At 42.4% G+C, this 18,496-nt stretch overlaps 3 protein-coding genes and 1 pseudogene across 8 annotated transcripts in view; 3 read left to right on the top strand and 1 right to left on the bottom strand.

The window, feature by feature from the left end:
* The window catches only part of dock10 (dedicator of cytokinesis 10), a 241,720-nt gene that overhangs the window by 93,146 nt on the left and 130,078 nt on the right, over window positions 1-18,496 (top strand). The gene's annotated exons all lie outside the window — the stretch shown is intronic.
* Window positions 1,930-8,488, bottom strand: LOC310777367 (lysophosphatidic acid receptor 6-like; the record flags this gene model as incomplete). Its single annotated transcript, XM_083637697.1, has 2 exons — window positions 1,930-2,586; window positions 8,285-8,488. The coding sequence occupies 2 exons, from the start codon at window positions 8,486-8,488 to the stop codon at window positions 1,930-1,932; spliced, it is 861 nt and encodes a 286-aa protein (XP_083493823.1).
* Window positions 9,841-10,737, top strand: LOC310777366 (lysophosphatidic acid receptor 6-like; annotated as a pseudogene). Its single transcript has one exon. The product of its transcript is annotated as a lysophosphatidic acid receptor 6-like (transcript).
* Window positions 13,554-18,496, top strand: part of LOC310777217 (thymus-specific serine protease-like) — a 12,497-nt gene continuing 7,554 nt past the window's right edge. Inside the window, exons 1-8 of the mRNA XM_083637505.1 lie at window positions 13,554-13,661; window positions 14,522-14,697; window positions 15,221-15,320; window positions 15,742-15,871; window positions 16,143-16,266; window positions 16,849-16,926; window positions 17,388-17,435; window positions 17,655-17,774. Coding sequence (XP_083493631.1) covers window positions 13,601-13,661; window positions 14,522-14,697; window positions 15,221-15,320; window positions 15,742-15,871; window positions 16,143-16,266; window positions 16,849-16,926; window positions 17,388-17,435; window positions 17,655-17,774 — 837 coding nt within the window. The 5' untranslated portion in view covers window positions 13,554-13,600. The remainder of the gene's footprint in view (window positions 13,662-14,521; window positions 14,698-15,220; window positions 15,321-15,741; window positions 15,872-16,142; window positions 16,267-16,848; window positions 16,927-17,387; window positions 17,436-17,654; window positions 17,775-18,496) is intronic.

Below are 18,496 nucleotides of genomic sequence, written 5' to 3'. Positions count from 1 at the left end.
ACGTTCTTCCCAAAGGTGGTGCGTCTGTGGCCCAGTTCGCAGTTTCCTCTTAGGCACGCCCTGGTGGTCATGCCCTCCACGGACCTCCGTTTAAAAACTCTCCCAGAGGGGGTGGGGCAAGACCATGGAGACACAAAACAGGTCTGTCTAAAAGTTTTAAAATTGTCAAAATCAAGGAAATCATGCTTCTTTATAATGTTACAAATATGGGCAAAGATTGTTTTTTTTATCAAAGATCTTTAGGGCTTTTTTAAATAGAGATTCAATCGGCTTAAGAGCTGTTTTACATGCCAACGACCAGCTTGTTAAGCAGTAGTCAATGTGGGAAAAAATCATAGAGTGTAGGAACATCAAGCCAGCATCGTCCGTCAGGAAATTTCTGATCTGTCTGAAGTTCGCCAGGTTGTATTTGACTGAATTGGTCACTTTTTTTTATGTGTTTCCGAAAGGTGAGGGTTGAGTCCAAGATGACTCCGAGATATTTGAACTCGCTTACTAGAGCGAGTTCCTCACCGTTCAAGAACACACCCGAGTGAGTGACAGTTTTGGGGGTTCCTTTGCCTTTCCGACATGCTGCCACTCCGAACGTTAACTTCCATCATTCGGACTGGCGGTCGTTCACCTTAGAAGCCGCAGGGGGAGGTTAGGTTTGGCGTGGGGGTTGGGAGAGGTTAGTGAAAAACGGGGAATATAGACCCCCTTTCGGAGTGCCGATATTTCGGAGTGGCAGAACGTCGGAGTGGCAGCACGTCGGAGTGGCAGCATGTAACCACAGTTTTGTTTTGTTTTTTGGTGAACATCATACAGACCGTTTTTTTTTTGTATTTAAGAGGAGACAGGAATCTTTGAGCCATTTCTGGACGTGGACCATCGCTGCCGTGAGGGCCTGTGCAGCATCCGCGGCGTTTGCTGCAGCTGTAAAGATCACGGCGTCATCCGCATACAACTGTGCATAGACATTTCTGCATGCATCAAGAAAATCATTAATAAACAAAGAAAACAAGATCGGGCCAAGAATGGATCCTTGGGGGACCCCTACTGGACAGTCTATGCATGGTGATGAGCCCTCTTAAGATCGAGGAACAGAGCATCGACACAGCCATTCTTGTCCAGGAGGCATTTGGTTCTTTCAACTAGCATGCTTATGGCCAATTCTGTGGAGTGGCGGGCACGGAAACCGAATTGCATTGGGTGCAGACGTGCACCCGGCGTAGCCGGGGTTGTGCAGGAAGCCGAGGCAGGGGGGTGGAGAGCGTCTGTGGCTCGAACGAAGCCACAGCCACATACATATACATATATACATATACATATACATATACATATACATATACATATACATATACATATACATATACATATACAGTACATATACATACATATACATATACATACATATACATATACATATACATATACATATACATATACATATACATATAAATATACATATACATATACATATACATATACATATAAACTCAATACTTTAAGTCAATTGCAACCTCTTAAGCCAGTGGTGAACAATAAGCCAAAATACACAGCCTGGAAAAGTCATGGAATTAGTAAAATCCTTGAAAGTTCTAGAAAAGTCCTGGAATTGTGTTTTAATTGTTACTGCAATCTTCTGTGGATAACCTTCCACAATGTAACATAACAGCAAATGTATTGTCTGTAGCTGTTGACGTAAATCCAATATAAAGAGCTATGTCCTATTTAGCCAGTGTACAGTAAATAATGTCTGGTATTGATTCAGAATCACTGCCTCGCATTACATGTAAATTCTATTATGGATCCTTGAAAAGTCATGGAAAAGTTTTGAAATCTTATCCAAGAAAATGCGTGGGAACCCTGCACCTAGAACAAATCATTCAATAAACCATTTAATTTCCACACACAAGTAATCTCTTTGGCTGAAAAAGTATCTTGTCTTCACTCATCTCTTGCAATGTCCACATCCTCTTTCTTCTTCCAGAAGGCATCCAAAGAAAAGTAATATAACAGTGGATCCAGACAGCAGTTCATACTAGCAAGAGATATGGTTGGCAGGATTGCTTCTCGGGGAAATGCAATAAAGGCCAGTGACAGAGGCACGAAACAGATGATAAACATGATCAAGTTCATGACAAAAATCAGCATAACATTCACCTTGTTGTTGACCCTTGCAGAGTCACTGAGATGCCTGCGGAGAGTCCAAGACACCATAGCAGTGGACACAACATTGACTGCCAGCATGGTGAACACTAAAGCACACTCAAAATAAAACTCCACTGGTGTAGTATACTTTTCACAGCCAGGAAATTCAAAACAGGTAGATGCATTACAGCTGGATAAATGTGTTGAAAGGTTGATGCTCTCTGGGATGTTCACCACCAACCCAACGATCCAAACGAAGGCAGAGGCTTTCCAGGCATTGGAGATGGATCTCAGATGCTGTGATCTCAGCGGGTAAACCACTGCCAGCAGCCGGTCCACACCGATGAAGGTGATGAAGATGGAGCTGGAGCGGATGTTGTTGTGGAAGATTGCTATGGTGCTGACACACACCGCAATGCCAAGGGGCCAGCTGCCTGTGGCATAAAAGTAGACCTGCAGGGGCAGGAAGATCACCAGCAGCAGGTCTGAAAGTGCCAGGTTGATCATGAAGACGGCACTGGGAGATTTGAGCCTGTGGCGGCGTATCAGAATCCACAGTGACACAGCATTGAGAGGCAGACCCACCACCATGATGCAGCTGAAGACTATGGCATAGGACATCCTGTCTAGCTCTCCATACTTCTGTGTATCATTCATCGTGCTGTAGGGGGCGGCTGTAGCTCAGGAGGTAGAGCGGGTCGTCCACTAATCGCTTTGGATAAAAGAGGTCGGTGGTTCGATTCCCGGCTCCTCCAATCTGCATGTCGAAGTGTCCTTGGGCAAGATACTGAACCCCAAATTGCTCCTGATGGTGTGCCAGCACCCTGTATGGTAGCCTGCTGCCATCAGTGTGTGAATGGGTGAATGTACCTACTGACTGTAAAGCACTTTGGATAAAAGCACTATATAAATGCAGGCCATTTACCATTAATCATCGTCGTGTCTGGCTGACAAGAAAAGCACTATCTGTGTATGCTTGACCGGCAATGGTGCAAAGCAACTCTGTCCTCCAGACTTCATTTGTGTAAACTGAGGTTAGGGTGGGTTGGCCTTAATAGCCTGAGCTTAGGTTGTGTGGAAAGTTTTTAAACAGGAAACAAGGGTGACTTGACTTAATAGCAGAGCTCCACTGTGACATCCATGCATTTTCCCCTCCTGTCTCATTTTTGTTTCTAATACTGGGATTTTGATTGGCAGCCTAGTTTGGTTGTAATTACTTGAGAGGCAGAAAACAAGAAGAAGAACCATGGACAAGTTACCATGACATTTCCATCAATGTTATGACTATTTTAAAATATTGATACCACCGTTCTATAAAGGCCATATATACTGTATATAATCATTCATGACAACTTTACCAGCACTAGTGGCTCCTGCATTACATTACTGGCTTTCCTTGGGAAGCTAAGCAGGTCTGGCCTATAGGATACTCCTTGGATGGGAGACTGTACACTTGTGTACACTTTACAATAGGGTACAGAAAAAGACTAACTAATAGACAGATAATAATTAAGTAATGATTCAGTATTCATAAACTACTGAGTATGATGCACCACTTTACAATAGGGTACACAAAAAGAGTAACTAATGGACAGGTAATAATTAAGTAATTAAGTAATGAATAACTAACAATTAACTATATACTCCCAAATGACTAACCATTAACTAATGAGTAATTACTCTACTAAGGAACTAACAACTATTCATGAACTAATGATTAACTACTATACTCACAATGTGACCTTAACTAATGATTAACTAATGATTAACTAATACATTCACGCACTGACATTTTGGAATCATTTCTTTTTTTCTTTTTTTTATGTTTTTTTCCCGATTTTTTATCCCATTTTATCCCCCGTTTAGTGCTCATTTGATTGCTCAATCCTGGTTGCTACTCCATCCTCTGCCGATCTGGGGAGAGCCGAGACTGATTCCATGCTTCCTCCGAGACATGGGCAGTCAGTCAGCCGCTTCTTTTCACCTGCCAGAGGAAGTTTCACCGGTAGGACATAGCACGTGGGAGGTTCACGCTATTCCATCCAGTTCCCCTCCCTCTGAACAGGCGCCCTTAACGATCAGAGGAGGAACCACATTAGCAACCAGGATGTTGCATGTTTTTGTGAAGGGGGTTCCTATATGAAGGAGACCCCCGGGAGGCACGGGGAGAACATGCAAACTCCACACAGAAAGGCCATTTTGCCGACCCCACCCGGGCGGTGGGCACTCGAGGACATGCGGTGTGTGGACGGGCACGCATTCCTTCAGCGTTCACCTCGTCCCCAGGTGGGAATCGAACCCCCAACCTTCGAGCTGTGAGGCGATAGTGCTAACCACTGCACCACCGTACCTCCTACATTTTGGAATCATTAAGTAATGATTAACTACTCTATTCACGAGCTGACATTTAGTAATCATTAGGTAATGATTAACTACTCTACTCAGGAAATTAGATACTAATCATTAACTAATGACTACCTACTCATTAACTATGATTAACTAGTGATTGACCAATGCCAAATTTTTCATTAGCTACTCATTAACTGGCTATTAGTTAATGGTTAGTTTACTAGTAACTATAGTATTATGTGTACGTTATTGTAAAGTGTTACCGATTTTTTTAATGGGAATCTCTGTAAATATCTGAAATAAGATCTGTGGTTAACAAAAGTTTAAGAAACGGCGAACGGCGTGTTCAGAAAGATAATCTTCACAAATAAGGACCACTTTTATAACTTTTGAAGCGTAAATGTGAATTTTTTTAAATCGAGATTTTCAGAAAACGCTTCAAAAGTCAGAACCGGAAGTGCAAACATCCAGGTCATTCCTGCGGTACTCTGCACTCAAAAGTGCAAAAGAAATAGAAACAAAAAGGGGTTGAAGATCCCAGCCAAACAGAGCAAAAGATGGGGAAGAGACTGCCCAGCCACGCAATGGGCCAGCCACATTGCGTTAAGTGGCTGAGCCACTTAACTCGGCAACGGCTCATCTAGAGATTCGGAGTCACAGCTATTTTCATCGCGAGACGCCCAGCAGAAACAGACAGCAGCGGCTTGGCTCCTGCTCGGTTTAGCAGAAGGCAGCACCTCAGCAGTAACACTGTTTGTGTGGCAACAGGCGTGGGAGCCACAGCAGTTCAGCGAGGTATGCATGCAGGCTGTGTGTCCTGAGGGGCCATCTTTTTCTCTAGGATAGTGCGAGAAGACCTGCCACATATTTCTATAGCAACATTATATTGGGTTATTAATACCAGGATTGTCCCCACATAGCCTCATCATGTTTGAGTGTGAGAATCATAATTTATCCTAGACATGTTTATTACACACAGAGATGGCTCTTTCACCATACCAAGTATTAGTTAAAGGGGTTTATGAATACTTTATTGTATTTCATGTATTTTATTGTATCCAGGCCGTTATTGAAAATAAGAATTTGTTCTTAATTAACTTGCCTGATTAAATAAAGGTTGATGATGATGATGATGATGATGATGATGATTGTACAGCATAAAGTCTTCCACATATCACAAGCCTATGGTGAAAAGGGTTACATTTAAAAGAAAATGAAGTAAATAAAATAATAATTGTACAATTAAGGCAACATTTAAATAAAATGTCAAAGTGGAGGGAAAAAAGAAGCAGCATTACAACAGAAAGTATAACACAAATACACTATAAACCCCTCAAAAAACTTTGGAAATGTGTGTTTGGTCAATCATATCTCTGTTGTTAGTGTATCCTCAGCATTGTATCTTATCTCATTGGAAAGCGTGTTCATTTCTCTTTACAAACTGTCTTAATGGTGCCAAATGTTACTTAAAAGTAAACACACTTGTTTAATTGATACATTGTTGAGCATTGCTTTTAATCAAAAACTGGTGTCTTTAAATGTTGTTTTTTTACTTTACCATCTGAATCCACATTACTGTCTTGAACCTCACCTACTGTGGGTTCACACTGCACTGCACTTGTATTGCATTAGTTGTCTCGTTTTCTATGACCATAGAATTGTAGGCATGATATTTCTTTCTTTTTCAGTGCTAAAAAGGTGGTGCAGCTCATCTGACACGAAGCTCAAACATTTGTGCTCTTCCTGTTCAAGGAAATAATTGAAGATTTAAAATGTGATTGTGTATACACAAGCCCCCAGCACTCACATCTCTACAAAAAGGTTTTCAGGGTGCCAATAATTGCGGAGGAAAGTGCATTAGAAACAAAATGATGAACAAATACTGTCATTTATTTGTGAAAAAGTGTGTTTACAAAAGACAAATGTGCATTCTGTATATCTCCAGGCAAAATAAACACTGCCAACAAGCTTACCAACATGAATGCTACAAGCAAATCAGGTCATATAATTTATATAAAGCGAAAAACAATAATTTCAGTCAATTGCATCCTCTTTAGTCAGTGATGAACAAGAAGCCAAAAATACACTGAGCTATTTAAAATGTCTTGTGTTTTTCATTTGAATCCTAATAGAGTCAGCTCCAGCAATAAACAATAACAATCCTGTAAAACCTAAACTTTATATTTGAATTTGCTTCTTTTTGGGTCTGTCCTTTTGGGTTGTGTTTTGGTGTTGAAAAATTTGCGTTCCGCTATAAACACTTAACACTGTGTATCTGGTTACTGTGCATACATGTATGTTACATCTCCTATGCTCTGTGATGTCCATATCAAATAAACTTAACCTAAACCGGGGTCTACCACTACCTCACATTAAATAATTATAATAATAATAATAATAGTAGTAGTAATAATTTATTGCATTTATATAGCGCTTTTCAAGGCACCCAAAGCGCTTCACATATCTGAGGGTATGTGTGAGTGTGGGGGGAAGACGGGGGAGACTCATCTACAGGTGAGCATGGCAGCCAGTAGCCTATGCGAGAGAGAAAGAGAGTATTTTGAGCGAGCGCTCTTCTTCAGACATTTTCTCTCTCTTATGCTGTTTTCTTTTGGTCCAGCACCTGCCTTGAAGGTTTTTTGGATGTGCGCAACTTTTTCACCATTTGCAGCCAGTATGTGCCAGAACCAGACACTCCTGTTAGCCTGGCCAAGTTATGGAATTTGTAAAATCCTTGAAAGTTCTGGAAAAGTCATGGGATTTTGTTTTAATTGTTACTGTAATCTTCCGTGGATAACCTTCCACCATGTAAAGTATGACAGCAAATTTAGCAAATAGCTGTTGACGTAAATCCAATATAAAGAGGTGTGTCCTATTTAGCCAGTGCAGTAATAATGTATGGTATTGATTCAGAATCACTGCCTCACATTACATGTAAATTCTATTATGGATCCTTGAAAAGTCATGGAAAAGTTTTGAAATCATATCCACGAAAATGTGTGGGAACCCTGCACCTAGAACAAATCATCCAATAAACCAGTTAATTCAATAGACCACAAGTCATCTCTTTGGCTGAAAAAGGAGCAAATCACAATGACAGTGGGACATTTGATGTCATGTCCTAACTCTTTACGTCCCTTGTCTTCACCCACTCTCTTGCAATGTCCACGTCCTCCTTTTCCTTCCAGAAGGCATCCAAAGAAAAGTAATATAACAGTGGATCCAGACAGCAGTTCATACTAGCAAGACATAGCGTTGGCAGGATTGCCTCTTTTGGGCCAAGCATAAGGGCCAATGACATAGGTAAGAAACAGATGATGAACATGATCAAGTTCATGGCAAAAAGCAGCATGACATTCACCTTGTTGTTGACCCTTGCAGAGTCACTGAGATGCCTGCGGAGAGTCCAAGACACCATAGCAGTGGACACCAGATTGACTGCCAGCATGGTGAACACTAAAGCACACTGAAAATAAATCACCACTGGTGTATACCGGCGACAGTTAGGAGGAAATCCAAAACAGTTAGATGCATTGCAGCTGGATAAATATGTTGACAATGTGATGCTCTCTGGGACGTTCACTACCAACCCAATGATCCAAACGAAGGCAGAGGCTTTCCAGGCATGGGAGGTGGATCTCAGATGCTGTGATCTCAGCGGGTAAACCACTGCCAGCAGCCGGTCCACACCGATGAAGGTGATGAAGATGGAGCTAGAGTGGATGTTGTTGTGGAAGAATGCCATCATACAGGTGCATAGCGTAATGCCAAAGGGCCAGCTGCCTGTGGCATAGAAGTAGACCCTCCAGGGCAGGGAGATCACCAGCAGCAGGTCTGAAAGGGCCAGGTTGATCATGAAGACGGCACTGGGGGATTTGAGGCTGTGGCGGCGTATCAGAATCCACAGTGACACAGCATTGAGAGGCAGACCCACCACCATGATGCAGCTGAAGACTATAGCATAGGGCATCCTATCTGGATCATCTTCTTTCTGAGTAATGTTCATCACGTCTACCTGACAAGAAAAGCACTATCTGTGACTGTATAGCAGCCTATACAAACCAACTCTGCCATCCAGTCTATATGTGAACTGAGGTTAGGATGGGTTGAGGTTAGGGTTTTCTTGTGTAGGTAGGTAGACCTCTTTTGAAACAGGAAACAAGGGTGACTTGTCTGAGGAAGAGCACTGTGATCAAAGTTGTTGGTGTAACTTCTCCTGCATTATTTATGTGAAGACAGGCATTGAGCCTTCAGCCTAGAGGAACAGACATTACTCTAGAGTGCTGAAGACAAGCATCTTGACAATTCTCCGTCACAGCCTCAAATGTCTCTATCAATCTTTGACTCAATGAAAGATAAGAACTCTCACGCAAAGTAATGTTCCTCTACGTGAGCTAGCTGTGTCCACAAACTCACCCACATCCTGAGCTCTGATCTGCAGCAAATAGCTACGTAGCTCCTGCAAAGGTGCAAAACCACAGGCCTGACCAAGTTCCAACAAGTTAGTATCAAGTATAAATACAACAGGAAGTCAAGTCAGTACAAATCAAGAGTGCACTATCAATTTAATATCTTAAAGAAAATAACAGAAAATAATATCTAGGACTTTTCAATGCAATATGGTTTTAATAGGATAACAACTTGATAAGAATAGCATGCGTTTGATCTCTATAATCAGTTTCAGCTCTATAATCAGTTTCAGCTTCAATAAGGATGTATGCACAAGCGATTATCCTGCCATGCAAGTTTATTATGTGCAGAGATGGAGTGAAGATTGTTCTGTTCTGAGCAGCGTGACATAGTGGCGGTCTTTGACGCCGTCGGAGTGAGAACGGGCTGGCGTGATGCACACCTCACTTGTGGTCAAACTACATGAAAGCATGCATGTAGCCCCCTCATGACTGTGTTGTCACTGCGTTAGGAACAGGAAGTGACAAGACAGTCATGAAAGGGGCTAGCAAGCATGCAGAGAGAGAGAGAGAGAGAGAGAGATATATATATATATAATATATATATATATATATATATACATACTGTATATATATATATATATATATATATATATATATATATATATATATATATATATATATATATATATATATATAAAGTGCTATCAATATGAAGATATATGAAGACATTGTAAAATAGGCATAATTCATCACTGGAGCTAGGCTATCACCCGTGCTTCCTGTTTCAAAACTTTCCACTGCTTAAAACATGAACACCCTAACCTCAGCCTATACTAGGTCAACTGACCTTAACATCATTTGACATAGATAAAGACTGGAGGACAGAGTTGGTTTGCACCATTGCCAGTCAAGCATACACAGATAGTGCTTTTCTTGTCAGCTAGACATGATGAACGATACACAGAAGGATGCAGAGGTAGACAAGATGCCCTATGCCATAGTCTTCAGCTGCATCATGGTGGTGGGTCTGCCTCTCAATGCTGTGTCACTGTGGATTCTGATACGCCGCCACAGCCTCAAATCTCCCAGTGCCGTCTTCATGATCAACCTGGCACTTTCAGACCTGCTGCTGGTGATCTCCCTGCCCTGGAGGGTCTACTTCTATGCCACAGGCAGCTGGCCCTTTGGCATTACGCTATGTGCCTGTATGATGGCATTCTTCCACAACAACAACCACTCTAGCTCCATCTTCATCACCTTCATCGGTGTGGACCGGCTGCTGGCAGTGGTTTACCCACTGAGATCACAGCATCTGAGATCCATCTCCAATGCCTGGAAAGCCTCTGTCTTCGTTTGGATCGTTGGGTTGGTGGTGAACATCCCAGAGAGCAGTCGCCTTTCAAGACATTTAGCAAGCTGTAATGTACAGTATCTACCTGTTTTGAATTTCCTGGGTGCCATATGTATATACCAGATGTGATTTATTTTCAGTCTACTTTAGTGTTCACCATGCTGGCAGTCAATGTTGTGTCCACTGCTATGGTGTCTTGGACTCTCCGCAGGCATCTCAGTGACTCTGCAAGGGTCAACAACAAGGTGAATGTTATGCTGCTTTTTGTCATGAACTTGATCATGTTCATCATCTGTTTCTCACCTATGTCATTGGCCGTTTTGCTGAGCTCTTTAGGGAAGAAGTTAATCATGCCAACCATATGTCTTGCTAGCATGAACTGCTGTCTGGATCCACTGTTATATTACTTTTCTTTGGATGCCTTCTGGAAGGAAAAACAAGGATATGGACATTGCAAGAGAGTCGTTGAAGACAATGCATAGGATGAGATGACATCAAATTTCCCGATTGTCATTGTGACAGCAAAATAGATGTCACTGACGTTTCTGATGTTGTCAGACGACTGCACAGCAATAAAAAAAAAAGTGATTTGAATGATTGAAACGCTAACTAGCATATTTGGCTAACCAAGGCTAACAGTAATGTTTAGATCTGTTAGCATTTTGTGACTCACGATGAATTGTTTTTTTTTTATAGCCCATAACTATAAAACCCAAATACAGAGCTGTGAAGTTTCACCAAAAGTTTGGAGTGAGCCTTCGGGGGAAGGGACCTTCGGCAAAATGTTGGCCGTTTGAAGCCGGATTTAGAGGAAAATCTAATTTTAAATGAATTAGAATTACACTGTTGAGATGTCAATATTGGTCTTAACCATCAACATTTGTTAATTTTCTCGGACGGGGTTTGGGGGGAGCCTGTCCCCACGTAGGTGGAGGGGAAAAGTGTCAAATCAGTTGTGCAATAGTCAATTTTGACGAGTTGTTTAGTTTCTATACAATTCACTTCAAAACCAACCCACAATCCAAGACAAAACCTACAGTATAGTAGGCTTAGCCTATATGGCTGAACTGTGTGTGATGTGTTTATAGGGATGTGTATCTTAACTTTCCCTCTCAGACTATACGATACGCATCTCAATAAATGTTCTGAAATACTATACAAAAACGATACAGTTAAGGATGTGATACAGAATGATAGAGCACTAATTCGATATGATTTGACCTGACTGTATAAATTGACCTATATTGTGGATATCAGCCTCGTGGAACTCTAAACCCAGAATCTAGACGCCTCCATTCAGAAAATGTGTGGGATGTCCAGATTGATTGAATATGGGTTTTTCTGAGCCATTTTCAGAAAATAGTGCTTATCATCCAATCATCACAATTGCACAAATCTCTAATTTTTCAAAGCTTATTGATACTGCATCAGCATTAAAATTATAATCTCAAAGACTTTGATGTAAATAAATGTCTGTCTATCACAGACTGAGTTAACATAATGGTGATTGAGCCTATGGCGCATTGACGAAGCCGTTGCATTTTCAGTATTGCAGCATTTATGAACTGGGTGGTTGTGGTGACACCCCAGAGAGGGTACAGTATAACACAATATAGTCACTCTTCATGTTACTGTATGTTCTCGCCGACAACTCTTGTGTGAAGTAGGATAACAAGCTACTTTTTTCCGGTCCCTGCTAGCATTGTGGGTGGTTAATGCGAACAAACTCACTGACGTGACGTCACATTATGCAACTCACACCGTTGTTAACAACCATGCCCAATCAAAGTTGCTTATGGTGTGAGTCTTTCTGAAACTGCTGATCTCACAACACTCTCAAGAATTTACACAGAATGGTGCGAAAAACAACAACTTTGTAGTATTATCTCAGAATGCAACACGTCAAACCTTCGTGTCACTATAGCCATTTGACACTGAGCTGAAAGTGCTGAGTGAGCGTAGTTATATAATGCCATGGCAGCTTCTGTTTTGCCCATGCACATTCATTGCAGTGGACTCCATTGCATACCTATTTGAGTTGAGGTTTGCCAAAGTGAAAGGTGTTGGATACTTTAACAGCTATAAAAATTTTCATTCCCTAAAAAATATTGTGTGGTGTAAAAACTCGTGTTACGTAGCAATTAATTAAAAAGTATTGTTGTAAATAAAAAAAAATATATATAGAAAAATATTAATATAATAATTGTGTTATCGTGTAATGTGTGGGGGGGGGGGGACTGTACAGTATGCATGTCACATTCTTATTAGGGGCTGAGCCCCCCTAGAGGTGTGATCCTAGCATTGCCCCTGGCTAGATCAGCAGGTTATAGTATAGTATGGGTTAGTAAGCCCTATAGATCCATAAGCCCTATAGCTCCAATAATCTGAGCTCTTAAACCTTTCTGTTTACTTATCTCAATATTATGAAAAAAGTAGGATTTTGACAGGATCATGTTTCTACGTTCTCTTTCTGTCCTGTTGATATCTCAATGTATTATTGAAAAAAGAGGGATGAAACTAGCACATCAGTGGATCTTCTATGAGAACCTCAGTTCCCCCTTTTGCCTCTCAGTGTCATCATAAGTTGGAGGACTTAATTTAAAATACATGCTTGTGCTGTGGACTGCATCATTATGTCACTATTTTTAACAGCCACCACTTCCCCTGTGGCTGCATAAACAAACTGCAGGCTGGAGATGTTTATTTGTGAGTGAGCAGGTTGAGTCACATGTCGTCAGATGTCAGCATACACACATGGCAGACGAGAGACGCGTTGCGTTGGCTGTGGCGGGGCTCGAGCCTGTGACATTGTGGGTACGGCGGGACAGTCTCTCTGAACCGCTTCTCCACTTTCATCAAGCCTCACAAGTGGAGAAGGCCCAAAACCTCCAAAGTCATTGCAGGGAAGAGTGGCATCCAGATCTCAATACATCACCAAGCTGACGCTGTTTTTTGCTGAGTTGATTGATTGCACGCATGCACGCACGCACGCACGGACGCACGCACGCACGCACGCACGCACGCACGCACGCACGCACGCACGCACGCACGCACGCACACACACACACACACACACACACACACACACACACACACACACACACACACACACACACACACACACACACACACACACACACACACACTTTCTCCTGTTGGTTGGGCCTGATAAGGGGGGTATCAAGTTCATATTAGTTCATATTAGTTTCTGCAGTACCTTAAGAGAGGCTGTCAGCTGCATCACTGCAGTCACTTCCTAGCGAGCAGAGAGTGAGGAGTTCTTCCTGCAGACTGAAAACACGTTGCCTCTGGGTTAGGTCGAGCTTCCAGACTTTGGTCGATTTAGGTGGCAAAGATGCGTTTGTCACCCACCTCCTGTCTCAGCCTTCTTCTCCTCTTCAACTTTGTTGATTCCGGTGAGTTGATGAATCCTCCAGCAAACGATTGGTGTGGAAAATATGTCTGTCCCAAACTTCTGTTTTGATGTTATCCATTGTCCATATGGTCACATGACTTGACAATGTAGAAAACAACGTCCATGAGAATAAATGGTAGACTTCCTTTTTATCAAAACTTTTTTTTTTCTGAAATGCTTGGTACAGGTATCATTAGAACCAAAGTATTGATAATGTGTATTGATATATATATATTGTGTATAGTGTATTGATATATTCTATAAGAGCTATTCCCTTTATATTATGTGGGGAATATATATTGCTGGGAATATACAGATTAAACACAAACACAGAAAAGTTGACCATGGACCTTGGTAGTATTTATTTCCTTATATTTTCAGAAATTGTATTGTAATGTATTTTGCAGCTGTCAAAATTGTGAACCAGGGGTTTGATGGCGGTACCAGCGAATCCCCAGGGTCAACAAATATTGGATGGCGACTGCCCCTGAAATTGTGCTTGTCTGCCTAGTTTGGAAGTATTTCGGTCAGCCGTCAAATTAGTGGCATGAGCAAAAAGTGAGTCAATGTAAACAAACAGGGTTCAAGCTGTTGGCATCAATCAAAGGTCCGTTAGAGCGAGATAAGAGACGAGATAAGAGACTTGACTCCACCCAGAGCAAGGTGGCTCTTATCCGCTCAGGCCATGCATGGAGGCACGTCAGTGGAGCTAAATGGCTCCTGTTTGAATTGGTGCATCGGGGTTAATCAAGGGAGCCAGTGCCATGAGTTGGCACAAATGACGACGAGTGGCATTTAGCAGCTCTGGAACCTCTCTGGATCTTCTCAGTTTTGATCTGTTCTCCTCTCTTCCATGGGCAGGACGGGTTCTGAGGAAGATCAAGGAGCGCGTGCGTCAGCTCCAGCTCCACAGAGCCAAGCAGCATGTCCTGTTGAGCACAGTCCACGGCCGGCATCCTGCCCAGTTCACCACCGAGGGCAAGATCCACCAGCCCCTCGACCACTTTGACGGCCAGGCCGATGACACCTTCCCTCAGGTGGAGAGAGACCTGATATCACACTGTGCTCCATGCTTTTATACGTTTCATCATTTTAACAGAAAAACACACCTGTCTTATCAGCTGAAATCACAAAGCATCCCATTCCCCCCTGCTAGATTTACCCTATTTGCCCAAATTAAATTCTGGTGTCACTATATGGTCACTGGTCAAATCAAGCAAAAATAATAAATTGTTTCCTAAACAACGATGAGTGATTGAAAGAAAAATCTGCACCACCTCCGCCCCACCAGACACTATAAGGAGAAGACATTTAGGTTGGACCAGTTCTTCGACCAGACTTCAGCTGCATTGATCATATGAATGTGCAGTGAATTCTATCTGTCTCATGTGTGTCTGTCTGTCTGCCTGCCTGCCTGTCTGTGTCTGTCTGTCTGTCTGTCTGTCTGTCTGTCTGTCTGTCTGTGTCTGTCTGTCTGTCTGTCTGTCTGTCTGTGTGTCTGTGTGTCTGTGTGTCTGCCCCCCCTCCCTCTCTCTTATACTCTCTGTGTCTCTCTTCCAGAGGTTCTTTGTGAACGAGGCCTACTGGCAGCGTCCTCATGGTCCAGTGTTCCTCTTCATCGGAGGAGAAGGCCCCATCTCCCAGTTTGACGTTCTGGCAGGTAGGGCACAGCTCCTGTCCCCCTCTGTCTGTCATACACGTTCAAATGTCAAACAGATAAAGTAGTACAGAAAGCCAGTGAACCACACGTCAGGGAAAACGATCGCAGTCACCTGGCTGTCACTCCGTCTTTGGAAAAGAAAGTGAAAATGTGATGACTGAAGCATCTTGCGTGTGAGAGAAGATACTGTGCTTACAAGCTCATTCTCATCTTCACTATCACTTACAAGCCTCACCCTCTTGTTATGTGTGTCTCAGTGAGATGGTGTAGCAGATCAGAAGAATATTGAAATTTGAATATCAACGTCCAGTATTTGATTAAGTTTGAATCCCTTTACTTGGATGGTTGTTTGGGCTGTTGTTGGAAAAATCAAAAGTGGCTTTTGAATGAGTTTTTACCTACTTTGACCATGTTTCCCCAGGTCACCATGTCGACATGGCTGAAGAGCACGGGGCTCTGCTATTGGCTGTGGAGCACCGTTTCTATGGCGACAGCATCAACGACGACGGCCTCGAAACCGAGAACCTAGCAGACCTGAGCAGCCAGCAGGCGTTAGTACTGGTCCTCTACCGGTCTCGTGTGTGTGTGTGTGTGTGTGTGTGTGTGTGTGTGTGTGTGTGTGTGTGTGTGTGTGTGTGTGTGTGTGTGTGTGTGTGTGTGTGTGTGTGTGTGTGTGTGTGTGTGTGTGTGTGTGTGTGTGTGTGTGTGTGTGTGTGTGTGTGTGAGAGAGAGAGAGAGAGAGAGAGAGAGACAGAGAGAGAGAAAGAGACTTTGGTCAAAGGGTGGGACTGAGTGTGTTGTGTCTCTTCCTCTTTGCTCCAGGCTTGCTGACTTGGTGGAGTTCCACCAGTACATCAGTCAACGCTTCAGCCTGAGCCACAGAAACACCTGGATCAGCTTCGGGGGCTCCTACGCTGGAGCTCTGTCTGCCTGGTTCAGAGGAAAGGTGAAAGACTGGCCTCACATTATCAACCTCTAGACGGCACAGGGAATGTTTATGTGAAGACAAGAGATGGTTTTGTCAGAGTTTCTGTTTTCATATCCGTGCGCATTCAGAGAATTCCTATTGGACCAGAACATTTCAGGCTCTTTGATTGGATGAACGAGGCCTGGAGGTGTGCGTCACAATGTCAACAAAGACTGTAGACCAAAGGTTTTCACCAATGGCTGACATCCATTACGTTGAAAGCGGGTCACCTCAAAAACATGTCGCAGCACGAGTAGCCTCCATACGTCATGTTCAGTGCAGGTCCTACTGAGTTCATTCAGTCTCACACTGACACTGGGACACATGATCATTAAAGTACACCTCATTTGTTCAAAGAAAATAGTGCCCTCATCTCGATTTAGAGTCCTGTTGTTTGTGAAATCCAACAAACGTTCTCTGTATACCCTGCATAAGGGGGGACAGGTCAGAAAATCGTGGGACTATACACTAGATATCATAAATAAAGCTACCTATAGACTCACTTTTCTAGCTTCTATCTCTCTAGCTTCTGTCTGTCATTCTTCTTGTGTGCTGCTCTAGTTCCCACATTTAGTGTACGGAGCTGTGGCCTCCTCTGCTCCTGTCAAGGCTAAACTGGACTTCTCTACCTACAACAAGGTAAACCCACATCATCCATGATCACAATATTGGTATACAGCACAGATTTATTTATTTATTTATTTATTTATTTATTTATTTATTTATTTATTTATTTATTTATTTATTTATTTATTTATTTATTTATTTATTTATTTATTTATTTATTTATGTATTTGTTTGTTTGTTTGTTTGTTTGTATATATGTATGTATGTATGTATGTTTGTATATATGTATGTATGTATGTATGTATGAATGTATGTATGTATGTATGTATGTATCTATGTACAGTATGTATGTATGTATGTATGTATGCATGTATGTATGTATGTATGTATGTATGTATGTATGTATGTATGTATGTATGTATGTATGTATGTATGTATGTATGTTTATTTATTTATTTATTAGCAATGACTGCCAGTGATACAGATTCCAGTTGAAATAAGCATTCTCCCACTCATATATCTATCATTTTCAGATCGTTGGTTTGAGTCTGATGAATGAGGCAGTTGGAGGCTCACAAAAGGTACAGAGGCAGCCGCTTGTCTGTGTGTGTGTGTGTGTGTGTGTGTGTGTGTGTGTGTGTGTGTGTGTGTGTGTGTGTGTGTGTGTGTGTGTGTGTGTGCGTGCGCGCATGCGTGCGTGAGTGCGCGTGGGTGCGCGCGCGCGTGTGTGTGAATATCTCTTGTGAACTGGCTGTGTATCACGTGTGTAACATTCTTCCGTGTGTGTGGTCTCCCTGCAGTGCGTGGCAGACGTGTGGGAGGCCTTTGCTGCGGTGGAAGCATCATTGATGGGAGGGAATGCCAGCGAAGTGGCCAAGGACTTTGACTGCTGTGAGGTCCCTGAAGACTTAGATGATCAGGTGCCAGGTTTATTTTTATAAGAGGTTTTAGGGGGAAACTCAGCAGTTATTAGGGTTAACAAGGGCCAATCATGAATGGGAGGATAACACCATCTGTGGCACTTTTTTTACTTGTTTATTTATTTGGGGATTGGAGATATTTTTTCACTCACATATTGGTTCATACTTGGATGGTCAATATGTGACAGCTAAAAAGGAGTTTTGAAAGTGCTGTGAGATTTGTCACGGTGGCTCACAGCAAGAAGGTCCCGGGTTCGAACGCCCGTCCCAGGTCTTTTCTGTGTGGAGTTTGTATGTTCTCCCCGTGTTCGTGTGGGTTTCCTCCCACCATCAAACACATTAGGGTTAATACTCCTGTCAGTGCCCCTGACCAAGGCACTGGTAAGCGAACCGAGTTGGTCCCCGGGCGGTGCACTGTGGCTGCCTACTGCTCCGTTCTAGGAAGGTTCCTACTGTAGTCGAAGATGGGTCAAATGTAGACAATGAATTTCTCCACGGGGATAATAAGATGATAACTTACATTTTTAAATTGAGTATGGAATTATCTTCCAGGTTCATGTATTGCCCTTCGGGAGTATATACAGTAATATTGGACTTAGTCTAAAAAAAAAGGCATTCTCTCCTTATGAAATGGATTCCCTAGCTTTTCTCTTTCTCATATCTTTGGTTGTTTTGAATCCGTCAGTGTGTTATAGTTCAGTCAGCACCACTTTAGTCAAAAA

Source organism: Poromitra crassiceps, assembly GCF_964638095.1.
Source record: "Poromitra crassiceps genome assembly, chromosome: 5".
Lineage (NCBI taxonomy): Eukaryota > Metazoa > Chordata > Actinopteri > Beryciformes > Melamphaidae > Poromitra > Poromitra crassiceps.
Note: the sequence above shows the minus strand (reverse complement) of the source record. Positions and strands in the feature narration are given on the sequence as shown.